The following is a 26358-nucleotide window of genomic DNA, read 5'->3' as shown; positions in this document are numbered from 1 at the left end:
CCCTATTAAAAAAACTCACATGGGTATCGGTTTAGGTGTTTTTATTTCTTAGTCTAGCTGGATCCCTTTTCCAGAACCAGAATTTATTTACGCACTCCCTCCTGTTCCTATAACCTGAGAGGTTGAGTCCGCCCAGGTGGCATTGTCCTACCTGGGTGGGGCTAGGGGGTCATATGATGAAGCATGACACCATAGAGTGTGTGAGACCACCTAGTCCGTAAAGGAAATTCCCCTCTCAGACCATACACCACAGTCCACCCGTCTCGCCTCTAGTTGAGGATCACGAGGGGCATAGTGTTATAAGTGATATACTATTGATTCACCCCCGTTACAAGAACCCCGTACGCCCAGTTGTGTTTTTGGGAAACTACATTCAACAGTTTACAGCAAAGTTACTAAGTTGAGGACATTGAGTTATGTTTGTAAAATATTGTGGGCCCATCAAATCCCGATGAACCTCAATCTTTAAAGCAGAGACAAGCTCAATAAAACTATAGAGGATTTTTTTTTTCCCCCCGTAAATCAACTGGTAGATGTCTCGTCTTCTAATAAACTTCAATCATCAGTCCACGCCTGGTCTTGTAACCACACATCAGCAGGCAATCTGCTAAGACTGAAACTTCCAGAAATACTTTTGCCCATTTAAAAAAGTAGGTACTTCAGTATTTTTACATATCGGTCAAAGCTTATGATCCACTGAAAGGGCTGTACATTATTTTGCTTCTCATCTCTAGAAGTAAAAGCCCTTATAGGAAGTATTACCTGCACAAATGTAAAAAGAGTGGGGTAAGTTTCAGTGCTAGTGGTTAGTAAATCACCAACACAGAAGCTCACCTTGAGAAGACTGTACCTTTCAGGTAGTAGTAAGTGTAATAGGTGTTCCACTGCCTTGTTTCTCCAGCATTACAATTCAACTGCTGCACACTCCGCTTACATAAAACAAAAAGCATCCCGAGCGAAAAAAATATGTAGTCAAAATTCTATGCACTCTAGGTGGCTGACCATATTCCTAAAGCCAGGAGGTGGCTGCAAGCAGGCACAGCTGTCTTCAGCGAACTGGCTTCAATGTCCACCTGCCACCTCTCTCTACGACAGGGTTAACACCTGGTGTAAGTCGCAGGCACAGATGCAAGGCTTTCCTCTCTCGCTCACCTTCTCAAATATAGCTGTGTGCTCAGGCTCACAGTTTAAGGTTTCTCATCAAATAAAAGATTTCTTGGTAGGCCTCAACTAGGCTGCAGCAAGTGTCAGTCCTTGTTCTCTCTCGACTCAGAGAAGATGCACCAGTTTTGAGAACACCGGCCCTCTACTCTGAATACTGGTGCAGATACAGAGCCACGCAGGAGGCGGCTGTCTTCAGAGCATAGGCCCTCTTCTGCCCACATGGTAAGTTTGTGTAGTCTGAGCATAACAGGTTTTGGCAGGATTCTTTTTCCACTCTTGCTAGATGGTGGGTTGGCAACTCCGCTGGGAGGATCTCCTGATGCAGGCCATGAATCAATCTGCTTTGTGTCCCGGGTCTGTGTAGCTGTCAGAAGGGCTGATTCTAGGTGCCTTGCAGTCTTAGCAACATTGACAGTGTGACTGAGTGAATGTCCGATTACAGCCTGGGGGAGCTGCACTCAGGACGCCATGACATATTTCACTATGGCACACAGTGGGTAAGTGCCTTAGTGTAGGAGCTTTAGTTACAGAGGCATTGTCCAATGAGGCACACTTGATGCCTGTCTGGGCTGAGACTGCAGGGGTCAATTTGAGTACAATTCAACAAGTGCCACAGACTCAACAGTAGGCTGGATTTGTCAGGGCAAGCTGTGTAGACACACTTTGCAGTCTGCCACGGGTCATCTGTTTCAGTGAGGGTGACAGACCTCAAGGTAGAGGCGAACCAGTCATACTCTCAGGAGTCTTTGGTGGATAGCCAATCAGCTATAGGGTCAAGTAATATTACCCACACAGTCAGCTCATCCTGTAGGATTGGCTCCCTCCTTCCTTTTCACAGACTGGGTACTTCCAGGACAGGGAACAAATCTTCTTTTATATAGAGAGATTTTGATGTCCTCTCACCTCTGGGAAGCTGGTGGAAGGTAGGCTCCAGCTCTGGTTGCACAGCAGTTTTCAGGGTACTCCGTGGAGTACCCCTACCATTGGTCATGCATACCTTTGAAATGGAACAATAACTGGGTCAATGGCTCCCATTTTTATACAGATACAGGCGACATGGGACGTGTATCCATTGTCTGCACTTTCAGAAGCTATGTGGGTCAGTTCTCCTTCTCTGGCTGACATCCAAGCTCAATCTTTTTGTGGAGTAAAGTTTGTTTAAGCAGGTTACCTCCTTGCAGAAGCAACCACAATAAAGGCTCAAAGAAGAGTGAGCATTCTGCACCTGACTATCAACTGTCACACCAAACTATGATCAGGAGGAAGGATGAAATGCTAGCCTACTCTAAAAGGTATTTCACACTCTGACCAACAGACCCTACAGCCACACCCTTCACTCCCACCATCTACCATAAGGCATTGCTCAGGATGACTAATCAGGAGCCCTCTGGCCTAATCTAATTTCTAAGGGCAGCGTTGTATCCTTTTCTCCCACTTCAATATCTAGGTATCTCAGGAATGTCACCAGTATACTTCCACTCTCTAGGAAAGTAGCCTCCTCTCCATCACGTTGCTCGTATGCCAGGCCAGTGGTCTACCAAATGAAGTCCACAAGCCTCCTTCACTCTAGTTCATTCAGACACTATGCATGTATTGCACAAACTACACACACAGATGATGTCAAAGTACAGACCAGAATTTAGCTTGTAGCAGCAGAACTTAACAAGAATCATTTAGTTGACCAACACTCTTATGATGCAAATAAGGTCTAGTCATAACTATAGAATCAATAAAAGACGGTATGTTACCATCACCTTGCTGCAGGCTAGAACCTGTTAAAGAGACAGGAGCTGACTACCAATAAGGAGAGCTGGCTTGGTGCACCCCTCCAAGACCATGACGGGTCTCAAACCATACCCACATCAAGAGGCAGGCCTAGGTCTTATTACAGAAGCTAATTAGTATGAACCTAGGTCCACAATTCCAAAAACCAAGACACCAGATACTTGCAGTTGGACACTTGGATCAGGGGACACAACTGTGGAACACGAAAAGGACATTCCTGTACAAACATCTTTGATCTAGTGCAATCTGATAAAAGTGGATGGTTTAAACTGATACTTGGAAAAATTAGAAAGTCATCACCTGGTATTTTGTTGTTCCAGAATAAACTAGAACTTCAAAGATAACTGCTCCAAGCACAACAGCCAGGACAAATACTGTAATAGAGAGCATGTCCGTTTCTGGTAAGTCTGGCTCATTGTTGCTGTTCTCACCACGAAATCAGTTCAGGTACACAGCTAAATGCCACGGCAGAACTTGTTAAAGGAAGTTCTTTGCAGTAGATCCAACTCTCTGGGGCATACACGGGTCACCTTCTCCACTTCCCAGACGCAGGGAAGAAGTTTCACAATGGCAGGTTGAAGAAATAGCCAATTGCAACTAGTTCCTGTGGTCTCCACCTAATGGACGCAGCTTCTCTTTCATTCTTAGACCTTCTGCACTTCACAGTTCCAGAAAAAACGTTTCAGGACATCAAGCGTCTAAGGCCACTTACTATTCAATTCTAGTTATTAAGTACTGTGCACAGACTTCACACAATTACTTGATTTAACTAGCTGCTATTACTAAATTCCACAACATTGTTCACTCATTCAGTTTCAGAAGAAAATGTGTGAGTGGCAGAATGGGCTGGCAACTTGTAAGCTTCTAATCAGTGGGCCCATATCACTTGCTTAAGTGGTTTGGTTTAAGTTTGTGCTTTATTTTAGCAAGCCTTTAGCTAAAGCATATAAGCAACTAACAATTAACAACGCCTGAAATTAAGTGAAGTATTCTGCTCTTCACTTCAATGTTCTACGTTAGACGCTCCTAAGCAGAAGACTGGTATCTGGCCTGACATTGTTCTTATTGGAGCAATATTGATTTAGATACGGCCTTCTCCATCAGAGTAAAATAATGGGGATGAAATTAAGGGTTGGAATAGGGCTCTCAGTAACTACTAGTGGCTAAAATTAATCCAAGCCTTCCATCACTTGTTTTGACCTTACAAATTAAATAAAGGTATGCCTTTGCTTTTAAACATCAATTACGTGTCATGAAATTTTCTTTTATCACCAGTACATATCAAGCGTGAAGATTTACTAAATTTAAAAATATAAAAATGTGGCACCAGCTATCATATAACTGCAGAGACATTTTAAATTCCACACTAAATGGAAACAGTAAATTTGTAACTGTATCAACCACACAGGTAAATGGCACAAATCACCCAAATAGTCAAAACATGAGTGTTCTGTGAACATTGTTTGCCTTACCTGTGTCAAAATATAGCTTCTTTGGGCTTCTTCCATCAAAATGAGGCTGGCATTGATGTAATCATTTTCAACATTTTGCAATTTCACACGACTATGGTCAACTAAGGGAGAAAAAAAATACATTTAAAAAAGAAAGTCGAGGAACATCATAAGAATATTCGACGTGTGTATGACTAATTGCACAAGCAACATCAAGGGAAAGGTACACCAAGTTTACTGCATCTTGTGTTTTTTATTTTTTAAATCATTCCATCTTGTCGAGAGATTGCTTTTCAGCATTTTTTTGGTCCGCACCAACCAGAGGTAGTGGTGCTGGTGGAGTAAATGGCCGGGCATTTGATGTGTATTTTGACATAAGTCACTGGATAAACCCTTTAATGATATTGTATTTCAACTCTACTCAGAACGTCAGCCATGTTAGGTTAAACATCACAGCCTGAATCAAACATGGCCGCTACATACCCTCAACCATTATGCTGCCTGGTTTGTTGAAGTGTGATGCCCTCGGGTAGAGGAACTGTTTTCGGCTAAAGCCCTGAATCTGCCCGAGCCTAAAACCGTGGGTTTTAGCCACAAAATTCCCTACTGATAAACTAAGGCTCTCTTATTTACTTGTAAAAAGGCCCAAAGGATCACCATGCTCCCCTACTGCCCAAAATGTTCCCGCGCAAGGTTTATCAAAAGCAAAGATGTGAAAAGAAATGCCACTGCTGAAGCAAAGAATAGGCCAGGTTATGTTAAGGATGCACAGATAATACAGCAGCAATCTGGGTCCAGCAAAACAGTGCTGCCCGACCACAAAGCAAGTGTACATAGGACAGTGTTTCGCCTCCAATTACTGTTGAGGTTACAGGTTTTAGTAGGGATAAAGGCATCAAAATCATTCCAATATTGCTTGTTCTATAATAATAACGTGGAATTATTTACACCTCGAGCAATAAGGATATATAAGCTACAGAAAAGTAACCTACTGGGAATGCAGCCACTAATCACATTCAGAGGAAACATCGCAGTTGCCAAGAACTGAGAGGTCACAATGCAGAGCCGCCACGGCAAGGGTCAACGCTTCGATTAGCGCTCTCCTTCCCTGCACTGCGCGCGCACGGAAGACGGGGCTGATTTATGAGTTGCGGACATTTTATAGAGGTGGGCTTATTTCTTCTCAGTTCTGTAGGATCCTTCACTTCTTCCTCTGCCTCATGTAGAACCTGCCATGCATTTTATCAGTTTAGGAAGCCACCATGGATTTGCACTTTTACGGGAAGAGGATGAGGCCCCGTGTGACTCATCCTTCAGTTATTTCAAAATTGTATTACTGTAAACCGTGTTAGAGGACTGCCAGACATTGGACTGCGCCATTCCAAGCAGCCAAGCTGCCAATATCTGCAACAGATCTTTGCTCGGGTTTCCCTAAATCCATCTATCACCGTGCTCAAATGATCACAGCTTTGGTAACGGTACTAGGTACTCAATTTTTTTTTTTTAACCGTCTGCCGGGAACATGGCTACCAGCCGACAGGATATAAATGCATTTTTTTTTGTTTAAATAAGCAAGGCAGATTTATTATATTGTAGTCAATGTGACTGGAATAAAGGGCATTAACTGCGAGAACAATTCTGACAAATTGAACCTCGACACAATGCCCGTAATGACGAAAATCTACAGTCAATAGAAAAAAATTGCAACGACCCTGAGATTAAACATTGATTGGAACTTTTATTTTTATTTTACAAGAAACAATTTATTAAAAGCAACCAGCTTCATGCCCAAGGATGCTTTTCGAGCTGCTATATAAAGAGCTGTGACGGTATATCAGAGTTGATATTTTATTAAAAATATATGCCACCATTTCAGCGAAAAACGTTGTATAAACAGGGGCAGTATTACCAATGTAAACTCAGGCAACCTTCTGATAAAATCGCACACTAAGCCTTTCCTCCAAAAGACACTAGGTTCGATGTTTATTCAGGGTTGATTAACTACAGTAAACTCCATTTCCACACCAACACAATCCTCGTACTCGGAGCACATAATTGGCAGCTTACCACTCATTATTTGAAATGTTTAGACTTGTCCACAGGGCCACGAAGAGTAACATGCATTAACAAAACCAATCCTTTTCACTTCGCTAATAGTTTGTGGTTGCCCTGCTATTGGCCTTGCCAATGCAGAAAAATGTATATAATGGGCTAGCATTTACAAAACTAATAGCAGCGAACAGCCATCTTGAAATTATATTTCGAGTTATTGTGTTAAGTAATATTTTCAACCAAAACTAAAAGATATACATAAAAAAAGAGCCTATTGCTAATATTCATATCATGGCCACCATGATGTGTGACGTAACATGGTGGTCATCTTGAAAGCAAAGATAATTCATTTCATTCTTTCAAGATGGCTGAGAATTGATGGTATGAAGGTATTTGCTGTACTTTCAAGATGACCACAGTGTTGCTTCACCACACCATGTTGTGTAATATGTAGACTTTTAAGATGGTCAGCCGTCATTACAGGCTCTGCCAATGGTGGCACATTTTCAAAGCATCCAGCACTGCCAGAGCCAATAAAAGCGGCCAGCATGAAGGACAGAGGCAGCAGGAATGAGCAGTGGGACAGTAGCAAAGGAGGGAGAGAAAACTGGGGAAATGGGGGCACGAACAGGCACAGTAAAAATGCTGCAGGAAAACGTCCAGGGTATGACCAAGCCAACCATATGGCACCTGGCATGCTACACGAGTCATGCGCATGACTGAGCAGAACTAGAGGGATTGCTAGAGGGGAGAGGTGTGGTGAGGAAGATTCAGGAAGTGGGAGAAAAATCCTAAGTGTACATTAAGTGCAAGCAGAGCAAATGAAGAAACATTTCTTCACTAGAAAACTTAGAGAGCGCTAAATAAAAAAATAAAAAAAAAAAAAAAAAAAGAACATAACTTGTATAGGGATAGAAGTAACAGGGTATTCTGGAATTGCGAATGGTCCAAACAGCAAAATAGGGGTGTTTGCAACCGCAGACATTTTAGTACATAACAAGTCCAAACTGAGATTCAGCAACACGTTACCAAATAGAAATTTGTGTTTTCGACTAAATAATGTATCTGTATTTGGAAGGGGTAGGTTTGGTTCAGTCCTTCCAAATACAAATTCAGAATGGAAAGTATTACATTTTTGTGACCGAAACGAGGCCATACATTAATATTTTACAGACAACACAAATTTAGTGGCACCCCCTCTCCCCTTTGTGAATGGTGACAAAAACATGGACCACTGCCTACTCTTACTTAAAAAAAAAAATACTTAAGCTATTCAATTGCTTTATTTAAAAGCAATTACAGACAAGGTGGTCTGCTTACCCCTGTCAATCACAGCAGGTCACAATTTGCAAATTACCTCATTGTTGTAAGTGGCCCTCTCTACAGGGTCACCCCTAAATGTTTTGCCTTCCTCCTCCTATTTTTGCTCTTGTTGGCCTTAGGACTCTGTGCACTTAAACACTGCTAACCAGATCTTAAGTGTTTATGCTCTCTCCCTAAAACAAGGTTTAATTGGTTTATTCCAAATCGGTTTATTCAATTTACTTATAAGTCACCCAAGCCATCGTAAGCAGCAAACTGGACTACGGCAACGCCCTCTACACAGGAACCACGTCCAAACTCTAGAAGAGGCTGCAACGCATCCAGAACGCATCCGCACGCCTCATCCTGGACATCCCCCGCCACTGCCACATCACAGACCACCTGAAAAACCTGCACTGGCTCCCAGTCAACAAGAGAATCACCTTCAAACTCCTCACCCCACACTCACAAAGCACTGCACAACACAGGACCGAATACCTCAGACAACTCTCCTTCAACACCCCGACACAGCATCTCCGCTCCACCGACCTCGCAACTGTCCCACGCGTCCGCAGAACTACAACCGGGGGTAGATAATTCTCGCACCTCGCCGCCAAAACGTGGAACACTTTCCACCCACCTGTGCCAGACCAAAGACCTCCTTACCTTCAGGAAACTTTTCAAGACCTGGCTGTTCGAGCAGTAGCAGCACCTCCTTCCCCCATATTCTCCCCCCTCACCTCCTCAGCGCCTTGAGACCCTCACGGGTGAGTAGTGCGTTTTAAAAATCCCCTGATTGAATGATAAGTCCCTTGGAGTGGTATACTATATAATCAGGACCTGTAAATTAAATACTACCAGTGGGTCTGAAGCACATATTGTGCCCCACACCTAAGTAGTCCTGTAAAATGTGTCCCAGGCCTGCCATTGCAGCCTGAATGCAGTATCCCACTGCCATGTCTACTTGGAATTTAAAGTCTTTTACCAAGCATTAAAATCCCCTTTTAATATATATGTCACCCCGGGTAGCCCACAGGGCAGGGAGATGTCTAACTGAAAGGTAGAACAAATACTTTTAAGTTTTACTTGTCCTAATAGAGAAAAACACCCAAATTTGTTTTTCACTACTGTAAGGCATGCCCATCCCATAGGATAACACTGCAGATTCCAGGTTACATTTAAATAGCTGTAACTCCTAAATGAGAGGACGCAGATATGCCATGCTTGGTACTTAGGACCTTGTAATGATAAACCCTCTTTAATGGTAAAGTCAAATTTATCATTAAAGTTTGAAAATGCCACTTGTTAGAAAGGTGGCATTTACCAGTATTAAGACGTCTCGCCTGCAGCCTGTTTTGGGTCACATGGTGACTGGGCGTAACTGACAGTAAGGACCTTGTGAATTACTCCCAGACAGATATGCAACAGTGGAATTAATTTAGCCTTAATGGGCCATTAACTTTGCTTGATTGGGGGGGGGGGGGGGGGGGGGGGGGGGGGGGGGGGAAAGAGGCAGACAAAGTGGCGCGGAGCTAAGCACAGCTCCGTTTGCACCTGAAAAGGTGCTGTCCGGTCTTCTCACAATAGCTTTAACAACCCTGTATTGTCAGTGCAGTTAGCTTGGAGCTGGGGTAGGGGGAGGCAGAAAGCTCCCAGAACTTCAAAGACCCTTTCCAGAACTTTCTCCCACCTTCTAGAAGCAGGACACCAGGGTATGAACACAGGGATCTCAGACGCACTCTTCAGTTCACTACTGGACCGGCAGAAGGACTAGGAGGACTGCCTGCTGCTGCAACCTACTGTGCTCTCCACCAGACTGCTGCTGTACCTGGAAGGACTACTTTGCTGCCTCGAACCCTTAGAGGCCAGCCCGGCTGTAGAGGTCAGCATCATCGCGTGCATCCAGAAGTGACTCCAAGGGATAATTTACAGGGCTCCTGTTCAGAGCCACAGGGAACTAAAAGGCTCCCACCATCTCGAACTAGCACCTGGACCCAGCCTGAGTGAGTTGCAGACCCCAAGAGGTCTGAATACACTTCTGGACCTTTGTTTGCGGTGCTAAAGGCACAATTTGAACAAAAAGTGCTCTGAGAACCAGGAGACTGGGACCAACCTGCTCACCTACTCACCACCCACTGGACATCACCAGTCGGACTGACTTTGTGGCTCCTCCCGCTACATTCTTCTATGCAGCAGCAAATTCATTTCAGCTGTCCTTCACCCCGGGGTATCTGACCTTTTGGAACTGTCTTTAGGAGCAGCCTTCTGCTTCATCCCGCTGGAGATTTTCAACTTCCATTTCAACGACTAAGTACGAAAGTAAAACTCTTCACCATGGCTTCACTACCCGGCTATCCGATGACGATGTTCCCCTCCCCACACACTTTTGCAGCCTTAGACCCAATGAACTTTTACCTTCTCAGATATTGTCTCTTCAAAAATTTTCTAAGTCAGAATGTAAGCGCTGGCCAGGCATAATCCACTTCTTGTAGACGAACTGCGCTCCATCGCGGTTGGCCTCAACTTTTGACTCTGCCCTGATCTAGTGCGACCACATGTCTGCGTGGGCCCTTTTCTCTTTTAGGCACCATTTTGAACCTTAAACTTTACAAATTCATAACTCCCGTTCTGCTGATTGGATTTTTGTCATTTTGGGGTCAAATAAATTTATAAAAATGTACTCTGTTGCTAAATTGATTTGGGATATTTCTTGTGTTGTGTTTTCACTTTATTGTTGTTGTGTGCTGCAAAGATACTTTACATATTGCCTCTAACTATGTTTGACTACTTTTTGTGCCAAGATACCCAGTGTAAGCACCGGTTAGTTAGTTTTTTTTTTTTGTGGTTCACCCTGCAAGGGATTGTTGATGTGGCTTGACCAGGGGTCGCACCCCAGTCAACTAACAACACAATTTCACACACTCATTAATATTGATGAGGTAGGTTGAACTGCGAACCACTATGATTCAATATTTTCCCAACTGACCTATCAGTACACACAAGTCAGTTTGCAAAATATCACATGGTTCCAAAAAAATACTGGTAGCAAATTGAGAACAGTATTTTTGTAAGCAGCACTGTATGAATCTGGCCATTAAGAGTGTGAAATAAAAACATGAAAAATAAAAATAGTTCCACAATGTCAGCAGTGGTAGGACAACATCTAATCTAAAGCAAGGGTAAAGTATAACCTTCTATGGTGACAAAAGCCTTGTTGGTAATGGCATATTCTTTTTCCATAGCAGTAATACCATCAAACACCACATGTTTCACCTCCTTGGGTGAAAAATGTTGCCTGGGGCTTTCTCAAGGCTGTGAAGTAAAAAAATAAAAATAAACAAGCATCAGACTGTAGCAACACATTGTTGGGAAAATCTAAACGTGCATTATTTTTCACTTTAGCACACATGCTCATATACTATAGAAACTGATGTGCAATGCGGAACTATATCTATATATTAAGCCAAAATGATTACTTCTTTCAAAGGCAAACTTGTAATTAAGCATTTAAAGGAAATATGTTTGGATTAGAAACAGGGCTATAATGTACAGCACAAGTGGTTGATACTTTACTGCGCAATCTCACCTTAGTAGTTTATGTGGTTTTATTGGTTGAATCTAATTTATACCTTTGCAAGTAGTATGTATCCTGTTTATTCTGAATGGAGCACAAATAAATGGTCTGCACACTGAAGAGGGCAAGAGGTCCGAGTTTCAAGACAGGTTATTGTAGCAAACATTACTGTGGTCATCTAAAATGTTTGTGGATGGTGAGCTGTCTTCTAGCAATGTCTGAAAAAAGTGGAAGCAGGGAAATCACAAACCTCAATACCGCATATACTACATTTCAGTGAATTGCTTATGATGTGGTTACAATGTGCGGCAGGGCAAGAGGCCACACCACTCATATAAAAAAGGAAACCTTATAATAAAATGACTGTGTTCCAAGAAGTTATAGCAAGTCCCCTCGGAACATTAACATCAAGGAAATCAGATTATTACTAAAAGGTACCTTGCCCAAGTTTAAGGATGATAAAGGAATGTGTGGCATGGTATAAAAAAATGTACAGGTGGTTTATGTCTTGCAATAGATGTTGCAAGTATGTCGACAGTGCATTAGTAGAATAAGTGAGATACTGGTATGGATTTTGTACTGTATGTCAGAAAGAAGCCTGTTAAAAAGTAGAATACTCTCAATTCTATTCCCGATGTACATTCCCATCCTAATAATTGATTCACAACATCGCTTGCTAGCGCTACTATACTGCGATATACATGCAAGCAGACAAATATAGTTACGTTTATGTTACATCTTGATGTCGGTCATGTTAAGTGAATTGTGTCATATCTTGCTGGCCTTATCACAGACATACAAGAACAAAAAATAAAGCAAAATGCATTGCACACCACAATAACAGTAGTTTGAAGTCATTTGTATATTTTGTCATGCAAACAATAACTGGCTCTCTTTAGCCATGTATGGAAGAATGTTTCATAGCATAACACCTAGTAATGTGTTGCTGAATCTGGTCATTTTTCCAATGCTGTATTATAAATTTGTTCATTTGTGATTCAAAGTCACAAGAGAAAAAAGGTCTTTGGTAAGGCAGAATTAAGTTCGAAGAATAAAAGAGGAAGTTGTTTATTTTAAGAGGTGGACGACTTTATTGTAGCCAACAGTGAAATTCTGCCTCTTTTTGAGTCTATTCTTAAACGTGTTCTATCTCAGAATCCACAGACTTTCTTGGGGTTAACTTGCAGTTTCCTCTAAGTTCTCTTTTGGCTTGTGACCTATAAAACAGAACTTGAATTATTTACAGTGTTCATGGTAGGCAATGCAAGGTTCTGTTAAGGGCAGTTCAAGGTATAAAATAAGGATATTCCTATAGAGTTCCTGTGTTCAGATTCCAAGGAGTTAGGGTACTGCAGGCGTATGTTAAGGTGCAAAGGCAGGTGGTCATGCAGATCACAAATGTGCTCCTACAAGTTGATCTGAGACAGATCTTGTACATTTTACTTTCTGGAAGAACACACTTGGTCTGGATAGGCATTTTTCTGTCTACTCTATCTGAATTCGGAATCACATAGAAGGCCGTTGATGGAGGCCCCTTTTCTGGATAGCAGTTGTGGTTCGCTGGAAACTGCCTACATAAGGTAATTCCAATGCTTTGATAGTATCCTCCAAATGTCGTTGTATCCTTCATGAAATTTAGTGATAAAGTAAATAGTTTGGTCTCCCGGGTTTTTCTGTTCTTTTTTAGTCAGTAGAGATCGCCTTTGCTTTTGTCTGCTAGTTATAACTGCTTGTGTTATACACTTTTCTGTGCCTCCCCTCTACACGAACCATTCTGCAGCTTCCTGTGCTTTGAATTTAAAGACCTAGTCTTCACTACAATTAGACCTGATCAGGAGTAGTTCCACTTTAGAGGATACAGTTAGTAGTAAGTGTCAGATGATTTGGATACGTGGTCTGGTCTTCTAATTTAAATTACACCTATTCACTAATTCTGGGTTTGCTACCCCCACAAGAACTGTATTGATCCCACAGCTCAGTAGCACTCCCAAATTCATCGTATGCCCCGTTCAGGAACTTTGCTCCTTTTTATGGGCGAGCGCAAAGCGCTCTGTCCATAAAGTAATCTCTCTTTGGGCTTCAAACCACGCCCAGGTCACGTCAGTCTCTTTCATTGGTCCCTGGGCTTGCTCTTTAAAATCTGCTTGCGTTCATATGTGAAAGGCATGCATACGTCATGCCTTTTCCGGTGTTTAGCCCGCCTACACAGCACCGGTAAACTACTAGAAACATACGAGGCTCGAGGTTTTGAGCCTGGTTTCTGGACTACTTTATCTGTTAAATTTTCCCCGCAGCGTGATCGTGCTGGGGTTTACATAGCGCGATCGCGCTCCGTTTTTTCGTTTTTAATTTCAGCACGATCGCGCTGCATTTTTTTGCTTTTAATTTGTGTGGCAAGAAAAGTTAGGTTAGGCGTTTACAACACAAATAGCTCCAACTCGAGCAAATGCATGCCCTGTTGCATTGAAAATGCTTGTTCATTTTGGGTCAAATAAGCCCACCTATAAACAAAATTCAACCTAGTAATTTTGTTCTTAAACTGTATACACATGAACAAGTTAACTAGCCGTGATAGAGAAAGGATTATTTTGAATACGTAAATGCTGATAATACAGGTCTGATAACCATTCCCATCAGAAATAATGCAAATGTGTTAATTCTAAAGATCCTCGAAATTATGATGCCGTCTTGCTTGGCTAAGGTTTCCTTCACACCAGCGCTCTATTTCTCCAGTAAAATCAAAGCAAACCCTTTGCACATATACAATATTTATGAAAGGGGCAATAGGAACCTCTTGGCTAATAATGGAGGTTCTTTTAATGAAACAATTATGTAAGCAGCACACCTGATACAGTCGAAAATATCTTGTGGCCAGATCGAAAAAATGACGGTGGGAGCAGTAAAGGAAAAAAAGTGGCTTTCTAAAACATGCAACACCAGAATCACTTAAAAAGAAAAAAAAAAACGTAACAGAAAGATGTAAAAGTAAAGCAGGGTCTGCTTGTATGTGCACTGTTTTGTTAATTCCCATACTAGTGCATCAAGTATATGTGGGGGGGTTTTCACATCTTTCTAAACTGCACAGTTACCACAGATAGCTGTATGATAAAGTTCAAGTCCAGAAATAAGGTTTAACAGGTAAATATTCTGCAGGATAAGGCGTCTTGCCAATATTTTGTAAGACTAATTCTGTGTTTTTACCAAAGGTCTGCTTTATAACCACCGTTTTAAAGAGTTTTCGGAATCACTACAAGAGTTGTAGCTAGATATTTGGATGTGAATAGGGACTTCAAGACTTCAAGATGGCTGGCTACCGGGCATTGGTCTATCTGTGCACTGTAGGTAAGAATGCGTGATGCTGCAGAATGATAAACACAACATGTGAAGAGGTGCAGGGTGTTTCTCACTGTTAGTTTGATGTTTCCTATTGTATTAAACTCCCTAAGAACTTGTTTTAAAGAACGCTTGTACCTTGTTTATGGGCGGGTTATATGACCCTACAATCAAACACTTGTGGTGGTTTTACTACCTCTGGCTATATTCAAATGTTATACATTTAGTTGTAGCGAAAATGCCACCGACTCGAGACATTCATTTCACAACGACGTTTTCGTCAGCGAAGTGCTCATGCCTGGAATGCAAAATCAGTTGTGATGTCTTTTCTGAGAAACTGTTTTATTTGTCAGGAAATGACTAACTTCCCAACTCCAGTGAGGTACCGAATCAAACCAGCTGACATTCTAGATTAACTTCCGCTTTCAAGTTAGTCTAACCAAGACGCCACTTTGCAATGGTACATCGAAAACAAACGGATTTATTACACTAATGCGAGTACGAATTCAAAATTGCACGACCACTATTAAACAGAGATATTACAAAATATATTTATTTTGAGGAGTACAGTAGTAAGCGACAAAACACTCCGGTTTATCAACAGTAAAATGCGAAATAACTGAGCAGAAACACTGAAGAGTATTGCTAGTTCTATATATTTACATCTTAGTTGCCGATGAGTATTACACACAACAGCAGACAACAATCAGGGTCAAACACCCTGGTTATCCTGCTTCACCCGAATTCGCAGTTTTCGGTGCGCATACTCTACATTATATCAGTCTTATGATATGCATTTACATTATCAGAGTTCACTCTCCTTTCATTTTTGTTTATTTTTCGTTGGAATTACTCTTCTACACAGAGTGACACATTCGATATCCAAACGAATTCTGATGCAGTGAACAGTACTTCCCCGTAATTATAATTTAATGTCAACATTTCACTCCATTGCGTTTTGTTAACAAAGCTTTCAGTAAGCACTGGTAATGCCCAAAGGTCTGGCTCAGAAACGGAAGTCAATCTTGAATCAGAGAAGGGTTTAAGCACTCAACAAACCCATCATACATGCACTCGATCAGTAATCAACCAGTAAATGGTGTATGCAGCACACATCGAAGGTATTCTAGGAATCCATTTGTAAAATCGGGTGGAAATTTACTTCACAGCAATGGATGTTGAGATAAACACAGACGTCATGCTTATTAAGAGTATTTGGACATGGGACAAAGTCAGCGGCGTGCAGGATGAAACACAAAATTATTAGTTTGGAGAAGGAAGTGGCAACTTTGAAAACACTTGCGGAGGATTTGGAAAACAGAAATAGACGTAATACTCTTCACCTTTATGGATTACCGGAGGGTCTTGAAAGGAGTGACCCAATTTCATTTTTTGCCTCATTCTTTCCACAGTTGGTGGGCCTACCATTTTCTACAGTATTGAACATCCAAAGAGCGTACCGCATTGGTCACGTTCTCCGCATTCCTCCACATCTAAACCAAGACGCATGATTATTTTCTTTCTTGAATTTACTGATTTATTGAGAATTCTTAACGCTGCAAAAGCCAAAAAACAAATTTCTTGGCAGGGAAGTAAAATCTTCATCTCACAGGATGTATCCAAAGCTACAGCAAACAGGAGGAAAGAGTTTTTGGATCTTCGTCCACAGCTTCGTGACTTGGGAGCTCGTTTTGGATTATTCCATCCATGTTTGTTCAAAGTGACATATCAAAACAAGACCACTTCATATACCTTTCCTGCAGTTCCTCGTGATTTTCTAAAACTACACTCTACAAATTCTATGGAAACAGCTGGTCCTTCTACACGTTGACTATATATGTTTCTTAATTTATTATGCCTTTTCATTACTACTGTGATATAACTGATGGTCCTTCATATGCAGTTTATACAGTATACTATATTGACGTGACTACAGACCCTTTTTGTTAATGTATTGCTTTCTTTTCACAGGTTCCTGGTGTTCTATAATCATTATTTTTGCTCGTAACCTTTGTCCGTTGATGTGTTCCGTTCCCTTGCTGTGCCGTCTTCAGTCTGTGCTGTGACCACCCCTCCCCTATTGTTCATTCATCTCAGGTATGTTTTTGCAGTCGTCTTTGACATGTACTGTCTCTTCTTTTTTTTCTTGAATATTTTCCATCCCTTTTCCTGCTGTTTTCCCTTTATTCTTCTCTCTTAGTTTTTTCTGTTTTCCTTTCCCTTATATGTACTTTCAGTTATTTATGGTACAAGTCCTTTCGTGTACATATATATGGTTATGTGACGTAAATTCAGAGTTATTTCTTGGAATGTCAAAGGATTTATTAACCCAATTAAAAGGCAGATAATTTTATCCCACTTATCTAAATATAATCCAGACTTGGTTCTTCTACCAGAGACCCATTTGACGGATTCTGAAGCTCTGAAACTTAAAAAAGGTTGGGTGGGCAATGTTTTTACTTCACCTTCGTCTACAAAGAAAAATGGTGTAATCGTGCTCTGCCATAAAAAAATATCAGTTAATGTTATTTCGCAAGATTCTGATTCTGATGGTAGATGGTTCTTTGTGAGGCTCAGTATTAATGGGATTATAATGACTATTGGTAATATTTATGGTCCTAATAATTCAGATTATTTTTTCTGGCCTAATATTACTAAACAATGTTTGCATTATAATGATGAATTTCTTCTTATTGGAGGGGACAGTAATAAAATTCTTGATCCCTTTATAGATAGGCAATCTGTAATTAAATTTTCTCCCCATAAAATGCATAAACAATTTAAGGCATTTTTCTCACAATGTAATTTAATATACTCATGGAGAACCCGTAACCCTGATAATAGGGCTTTTTCGTTTTATTCTCCACTACATGGCTCCTTATCTGGACTTGACCATATTTTTGTTTCTAAATCATTATCCCAAAATCTTATTAACTCCTCCATTGAATCTATGGTAATATCTGATCATGTTCCAGTCATTACAGATTTTCACTTTCTCCAGGTGCATCCCCAATCCAATAGGTGGCGATTTAATAATTCTTTGTTACTCGACTCTAAATTTTCCACTTCCTTTGTTGCCTTTGCGGACAATTTTATTTTCGATTTAATGAAGATTCTCACGTTTCTCCACAGTTGTTATGGGATTTGTTTATGGCTGCGGCTCGTTGTAGGAAGGTAGCCTCTTTCTAGCCTTGTTACCCCCACTTTTGGCCTGTTTCTGAGTATATGTCAGGGTGTTTTTACTGTCTCACTGGGATCCTGCTAGCCTTGGCCCAGTGCTCAGTGAAAACCCTATGTTGTCAGTGTGTTTGATATGTGTCAGTGGGATCCTGCTAGTCAGGACCCCAGTGCTCATATGTTTGTAGCCTATATTTGTTCCCTGTGTGGTGCCTAACTGTATCACTGAGGCTCGACTAATCAGAACCTCAGTGTTTATGCTCTCTCTGCTTTTAAAATTGTCACTGCAGGCTAGTGACTAATTTTACCAATTCTGATTGGCACACAGGAACACCCTAATAATTCCCTAGTATATGGTACCTAGGTACCCAGAGTATTGGAGTTCCAGGAGATCCCTATGGGCTACAGCATTTCTTTTGCCACCCATAGGGAGCTCAGACAATTCTTACACAGGACTGCCACTGCAGCCTGAGTGAAATAACACCCAAGTTATTTCACAGCCATTTTACACTGCACTTAACTTATAAGTCACCTATATGTCTAACCCTCACTTAGTGAAGGTTAGGTGCAAAGTTACTTAGTGTGTGGGCGCCCTGGCACTAGCCAAGGTGCCCCCACATTGTTCAGGGCAAATTCCCCGGGCTTTGTGAGTGCCGGAACACCATTACACGCATGCACTACATAAAGGTCAATACCTGTATGTGGCGTCACAATGGTAACTCCGAACATGGCCATTTAACATGGCTATGAACATGAAATTGTCCCCCAAATACCATTCTGGTATTGGGGGGACAATTCCATCCACCCCCGGGTCTCCAGCATAGAGCCCGGGTATTGCCAAACTAACTATCCGGGGTCTCTTCTGCAGCTACCGCTGCTGGCATCCCCTCAGACAGGTTTCTGCCCCCTTGGGGCCTGGGCAGCCTGGTCCCAGAAAGGCAGAACAAAGGATTTCCTCTGAGAGAGGGTGTTACACCCTGTCCCTTTGGAAATAGGTGTGAGGGGCCTCGGAGGAGTGCCTCTCCTGGCCTCTGGAAATGCTTTGAAGGGCACAGATGGTGCCCTCCTTGCATAAGCCTGTCTACACCGGTTCAGGGATCCCCCCCAGTCCTGGTCTGGCGCGAAACTGGACAAAGGAAAGGGGAGTGACCACTCCCCTGACCAGCACCTCACAGGGGAGGTGCCCAGAGCTCCTCCAGTGTCCCAGACCTCTGCCATCTTGGGTGCAGAGGTGTGAGGGCACAATAGACAGCTCTGAGTGGCCAGTGCCAGCAGGCGACGTCAGAGATCCCTCCTGATAGGTGCTACCTTTCTCTGTAGCCAATCCTCCTCTGTGGGCTATTTGGGGTCTCTCTTGTGGGCATCTCACCAGATAACGAATGCAAGAGCTCACCAGAGTTCCTCTGCACTTCCCTCTTCGACTTCTGCCAAGGATCGACCGCTGACTGCTCCAGGACGCCTGCAAAACCGCAACAAAGTAGCAAGAAGACTACCAGTAACAATGTAGTGCCTCATCCTGCCGGCTTTCTCGACTGTTTCCTGGTGGTGCATGCTCGGAGGGCTGTCTGCCTTCACCATGCACTGGAAGCCAAGAAGAAATCTCCTGTGGGTCGAAGGAATCTTCCCCCTGCCAACGCAGGCACCAAACTTCTGCATCACCGGTCCTCTGGGTCCCCTCTCATCCTGACGAGCGTGGTCCCTGGAACACAGAAGCTGGGTCCAAGTGTCCCCGACAGTCCAGTGGCCCTTCTGTCCAAATTTGGTGGTGGTAAGTCCTTGCCTCCCCACACCAGACAGTAATCCTGTGTACTGCGTGAACTGCAGCTGCTCAGGCTTTTGTGCACTTCTGTAAGACTTCCTTTGTGCACAGCCTAGCCCAGGTCCCCAGCACTCCGTCCTGCATTGCCCAACTCGATGAGTTGGACTCCGACGTCTTGGGACCCTCTTTTGTTGTTCTGAGTCGTCCGTCGTCCTCAGATCTTCTAAGTACCTGTTCAGGTGCTGCCTGCTTCTGCGTAGGCTCTCTGTGTTGCTGAGCGCCACCTCTGTCTCCTCCTCCAAGGGGCGACCTCCTGGTCCTTCCTGGGCCCTAGCAGCACCCAAAACCTTCAACTGCGACTCTTGCAGCTAGCAAGGCTTGTTTGCGGTCTTTGTGTGGAAACAACTCTGCATCCTCCAGCACGCCGTGGGACATCTTCTGACCAAAGGAGAAGTTCCTGGTACCTTCCGACGTTGCAGAATCTTCAGCTTCTTCCACCCAGAGGCAGCCCTTTTGCACCTTCATCCGGGATTTAGTGGGCTCCTGTCCCCCCGGACACTTGCGTGACTCTTGGACTTGGTTCCCTTCTTTTACAGGTCCTCAGGTCCAGGAATCCGTCTTCAGTGCTTTGCGTTGTTGTCCTTGCAGAATCCCCTATCTCGACTTTACTGTCTTTCTGGGGTAGTAGGGTAACTTTTCTCCTACTTTTCAGGGTCTTGGGGTGGGGTATCTTGGGCACCCTTAGTGTTTTCTTACACTCCCAGCGCCCCTCTACACACTACACTAGGCCTGGGGTCCATTCGTGGTTCACATTCCACTTTTGGAGTATATAGTTTGTGTTTCCCCAAGGCCTATTTCTCCCTATTGCATTCTATTGTGTTCGGACCACCTTTCTGTTACTTACCTGATTTTGGTTTGTGTATATATATATTTTGTGTATATTACTTACCTCCTAAGGGAGTATGTCCTCGGAGATACTTTTGGCATATTGTCACTAAAATAAAGTACCTTTATTTTTAGTAACTCGGAGTATCGTGTTTTCTTATGATATAGTGCTACGTGATAAGTGTTATAGTAGGAGCTTTGCATGTCTCCTAGTACAGCCTAAGCTGCTCAGCTATAGCACCCTCTATCAGCCTAAGCTGCTAGAACACCTCTATTCTACTAATAAGGGATAACTGGACCTGGCACAAGGTGTAAGTACCACAAGGTACCCACTATAATCCAGGCCAGCCTCCTACACTCGTGGTCATATAATAAATTTGGTCTCTAATAAAAAGAAAACTTTAAATGCCCAACATCAAGCACTGCCTCTCAAAATTAAAAGGTTAGAACATCAATATTATTCTTCCTCCTCCAATTTTAATATACAAAAACATATTCAGGCAAAACTGCAATTTAACAAAATCTCAACGGATAATGCTTCCTCTTTTCTTCTACGTAGTAGTGCCCGTTATTACAGAGGTCGAAAGAGAGCAGGGCAGATTTTGGCTAATTATTTAAAAGTTCGAAAGCAACGCCATAATGTGAAGTCTAAAGTTTTACATACTGGTGAGTCCCTTTTTTAAGGATGAAGATATTTTAGCTGAATTTGTTAATTATTACCAGACACTTTATACTCCTGAGTCAGTCCCGACCTCCTTACAGATTGATGATTTAAAGAATATTCTAAACCCTAATAAGACACTGGTTGATGCTACTTCGCTTGAAGCAGATATTACTTTGTTAGAAATTTTTAAAGCCCTTCTATCTCTATAAAAAAAAAAAAAAAAAAAAAAAAAAAAAGGTAAAATTCCTGGTCCGGATGGATTTACATAGGATTTTTTTTAAAAACATTTTTCTGACATGTTACTTCCCAAACTTTTCCAGCTTTTTCAATTCTTCATGGATTGTGGTTGTACAGGGGGGGCACATTTCAGCAAGCTTCGATTTGCCTAATTCCAAAGGACGGTAAGGATCATACTTTCTGTAAAAAATGTAGACCAATCTCTTCTCAATACAGATTATAAAATCTTTGCTAAATATTTAGCCCTACGTTTTGATACCCTTTTACCTGCGCTGATTATTAAGGAACAAACGGGTTTTGTCAAAGGTAGACTTGCTTCTGTCAATTCTAGAACATTCTTTAATGTACTCAGCAAAGCTCCCGCTCTGTCGTATTCTTTAGTGGCAATTTCCATGGATGCTGAGAAAGCGTTTGACCGGTAAGACTGGTCTTTTCTTTTAAAAGCTTTAGCCTGGCATGGTTTAGGGCCTCATTTAATTTATCTCTTTGCTTTGTCAATCCCCAATGGCATCGATATTGGTAAATGCGAAATTGTCCAGATATTTTGTATTACGCCGAGGTGTACGTCAAGGGAGTCCGCTCTCTCCACTCCTATTTATTGTAGCTCTAAAGCCCTTTCTATCCAGTATTAGAAATTGAAGGTTTCCAGTATGGCGAGAAACATTTAAAATTAATTTCGTATGCAGATTATATACTTTTATATATCTCAAACCCTGAGCTCTCGATTCCGTTTCTACTTCGGGAAATTGAGGATTTTTCTTTGATTTCAGGTTATAAGATAAATTCGGATAAAACTGAAACCCTTTCTCTAACAAAATTTTGTTTTAGGGCATCGTTTGATATTACTGGTTTTCACTGGAATCCTTCCAAGATTAAATATTTAGCTATTTGGTTCACCTCATCCATTAAAAAGTCCATTGAAGTAAATATTTCAGATGCTTTAGAGAAAGTTGATAGATCGATTCTGGCACGGAATCCCTTATTTTTATCTTGGTGAGGTCATCTTGACTCTATTAAAATGATGATTTCTCCTAACATTCTATATATCCTATCCATTATTCCGCTTCCTTTACCTGGTACCTTTTTTACACAATTGGACTCCAGATGGTCTAAATTCCTCTGGAACAATAAGAGATCTAGAATTTCTCTTAGTCATCTTCGTCAATCTAAACAGGAGGGAGGAGTCAATTTTCCTGATTTCAGATTGTATCACAAATCCTTTTGTTTGCATCAAGCTTCTAGGTGGGTCTCCCTGTCTAGCTCTAGGTTTACATCCTTATGCCTGGATAGTGAATGTTCATTTCTTTTGCCTTTTTCCCCTACTGAAGTGGTATCCTTTTCCTATAATATTTCGCTTATCTCCTATCTGATTCTTAAACATAATTGTGCTCTTCTGCGTTCTCACTATTTACCTCCATCCGTCTCATTCCTCTTTTCTGAATTCCCCTATTTGGCATAATTGTCTTATCACTATTAATAAAAAAAACTTTATTTTGGAAAGCCTGGCGACAAAGAAATATAGTGTGGGTCAAGGATTTATTCTCCAATGATACTCCACTTTCTTTTTCACAATTCCAACTTCTATTTCATTGTCCCAATTCATTTATGCCTAAATAACATCTTATTAATATTATTCTTGATGTACTTTTTTCCTTGCCTTCCCCTTCTTCGTAATTACCATTTTCTTTGTCCTCCTTTCTTATCTCGTATCCTAAGGCATCAAATATCTATAAAAAAAATTCAGTCTCCTGTTTTGACGCGTCCTAAATCTAAAATTGAATCTCAATGGGAATTGAATTTGGGATGTACCTGGACTGTTTCCTTTTGGAATAAGGTGTGGCATCGATCTTATAAAATATCTAAATAAGCTTCTACCACACAGTCACTTTTCTTTCTTTATCACAGACTTTATTATACCCCTTCTACTATAGCAAAATTTTCAATATCCTCCACTTCAAATTGCTGGTCCTGCGATAGCCCAAAGGGAGATCTTATGCATATCCTCTTTGAATGTCCTCCTACTGTCTTTTTGGAGAAAAGTTTGGTGTCAGCTTACCTGCATTTTTCATTTGCGAACCCAATTATCTCCCTTGGTGCTTTTTCTAGGTAGCCTCTCTGCTGACATTGCTTCATATGATGATAATTTAAAGTTGTTGGATCTCATGTCAGCTTTAGCCTTTCAACAAATTACTTTCAATTGGAAAAATTCATCCAACATTTCCTATAAGGCTTGGTGGAATAATGTTTGCCACTACCATAGACTAGATATTGCTTTTACCTCTTTATGCTGCCCTTCCATAAATATAGATTTGTATTGGTTACCTTTGACTGATTATCTTAATGCTGTTGCCTGTAATTCTACTAATTGTACATTATCTGAGAATTTTAAGCCACCATGAATTCTTTATTTTCTCTGTTCTTGAGTGAATTTTAATTTAGCTTAAGTTTATGCTTTATTGGATATTACTTTTTTCCTTTATTTAGTTGTGGAAGATCCAATGTATCTTTCTCATTATAATTGGTCTTGTTCCATTTTAATTGTTTCTTTCCCATTTTATACTTTTAAAATGTTAAACAGCTTTTACAATTCCTTTTGTATTGTTAGTATATAACCCATATGTATTTTGATTTTAATAAAGCCGATTTACCCAAATAAAAAATAAAATAAAAAAGAGTATTTGGACAATGGCTATATAGGATCCTCCCAAGACTTCGACAACAGGATGGAGGGTGAAATTGAATCCTTTAACAACAACGGCGTGGAAACTGCATCAAAATCTCTATCTGGAAAAATCTAAAGTGCACAGTTGCAGAAATACGCAAACTAACATGCTCTACTCAATGCCTCATCCTTCGTTAAACTTGCAGAGGAAATATGCAACCTCTTTTAGGACGAAAAATATGATGTCCTGTTTATCACCAAATCCTGGACTACGAGGAAATCACATTTGGAATGCTTGTCCGGATGGTTATGAAGCCATTTATCTTCCTCACCCAGATCGCAAGGGGAGGGGGTCGTAAAAAATATTTTTAAAGCCTGGTGAAATCTGACGGTTCTTCAATTGACAACATTTCCTGTTGCAGAGTTTCCAGGCTTGTCATGGCACTTAAACGCCTCATATATTCTGGTGGGCAATAGCAACGGGATTGAGCCTCAATGGCAAGAGGCACACACACGACAGACTCAAAGGCATATTTGTTAAGTAAACATCCTGCAGCAGCTATAACAACTGTTTACCATGACTCAATATACAGCTGAACTCTCCACAAGAATAACTGGAAGGGACATCCCCAAGCAACGTTACTTCCTAACAACATTCTAGACTCGTGAAAAAGACTGATGATGTTCTATCTATTTTTCTACATAACAGCCCGGCTTCCAATATCCTCACTAGTTACATGACGCTTAATAACAGTATTGTAGGGGTAAGATATTCTTCCACAACACACGTTTTGGTTTGCTGTTTCACAATATCCCTAAACACGTTTTGATACATAGAGATAAACTTATTCTGCACTTTACTCTCTAATAACCATGAAAGGCAACTTAATTACATGACATGCTAATCAGGATATGTTCTGTTTTGTAGAAGCTAAGCAGACTTGCCAATGAAAGAAGCAGCGATTTAATTTGCATTCTCATCTTTTATTTATTTTTAGCCTTTTTCTATTAATAGTGAGGGTCATTGGTCTTGGAAACATTCCTCAACACTTTAGAAGGTTATAATACAGTAGAAACATGTTGACCTTTCATTATGGGTCACATGAACCCTAATTGGTTTCAACTTTACTCTTTCGAGACAAAATAAAGATTGTTCATGTCCATCAAGAGGTGTTTTTTTCTTCAAAACTTTCCCTTACCCTTCTGCTCCATGAGCCTCAGGTCACCATTCGTCTCTTGTCATTAGCAAGGGCACCCAATACGACCCTGGCATTACATGAAAATACCCATCTGGAGCTCCCTATGATAAATGGCAGCTCGTACCTGGTCCAAGAGACAGGGGCCCAGTTGTGAAGCATGCCTCCACCAAGGTGAATGAGTGCTATCCTTCCTGCTGACAGAAGTCCCAATTAAAACCAACCTATATGAATACAGGCACACTCAGGCTTTAGATCCAGTACATCATGGGTGTGTTTCGAAGCTCATAAGACAGTCCAAGTTGAATCCAGCTCAATACCTTCAGAAAATCTCAAGAAAGCAAGAGTCTCGATGGTTTATGATTTGAAACTTGGATTCATAATGTGTTTTGGTACTGGAATGAGTGGGCAGCAAGAGCGCAGCTCAAGGAGGTGTATGCTTCACCCTTTAAGCAATGACTGTCTGACTTTACAAAAAACGATCCAGAGAAATGTTCAGTATTAGCTGACAAGTGGCTAGCCAACAGGGCTGGTGTACCATGGCCCTAAACGAAAGGGAGAGAACTCGGACTGGTTTCAAACCCCAGGATAAAGGCAGGGCAATTCCCAAAGGTTCACTGGAGGACACCGGAAGAGGGGTAACTGGTTTCCTAGACAAGAACAAGGGAGAAAACTCCTATCCTGATGACTTGTTTCAGGTATCACAAACAGGGGGACTACCAAAAGGACTGCCTGGTGAAAGACCTAGTATCAGCTGCACCCATTATAACATTTATTTCTACTATAGGAAAGTTGACTAAAGAGAACACTATGACACTTAAATTAGTAGCAATGGACATTAGCATAAGAGACCTACAGCACACCCATCCAAATAGCATAGGATTTGCGCTGGAAGCAGGTCTCAATGGGAGGAAGAGTCCTATTTGAGATATAGGTGGTTACCAAACTAAGGTAGACAGAACCGGTCTCAGACCAGAGGACATTCTTCCTGGTCCAACCAACACGGACTTGTTGGCCAGTGGGAATAACCTAAAGACCATAACTGTAGTGTTAAGGTCGAGGTCAACAGCAGGTTAGCAATGGGGATGTACAGATGCAAGAAAATCAAGATGTGGGA

The 26358-nt window shown here is 41.6% G+C and overlaps 1 protein-coding gene across 1 annotated transcript in view; it reads right to left on the bottom strand.

Moving 5' to 3' along the window:
• Positions 1-26358, bottom strand: part of PTPN2 (protein tyrosine phosphatase non-receptor type 2) — a 323265-nt gene that overhangs the window by 210056 nt on the left and 86851 nt on the right. The window contains exon 3 of the mRNA XM_069219931.1: positions 4422-4522. Coding sequence (XP_069076032.1) covers positions 4422-4522 — 101 coding nt within the window. The remainder of the gene's footprint in view (positions 1-4421; positions 4523-26358) is intronic.

Source organism: Pleurodeles waltl, chromosome 2_2, assembly GCF_031143425.1.
Source record: "Pleurodeles waltl isolate 20211129_DDA chromosome 2_2, aPleWal1.hap1.20221129, whole genome shotgun sequence".
Taxonomy (NCBI): domain Eukaryota; kingdom Metazoa; phylum Chordata; class Amphibia; order Caudata; family Salamandridae; genus Pleurodeles; species Pleurodeles waltl.
This window is presented reverse-complemented; position numbering and strand designations above follow the sequence as displayed.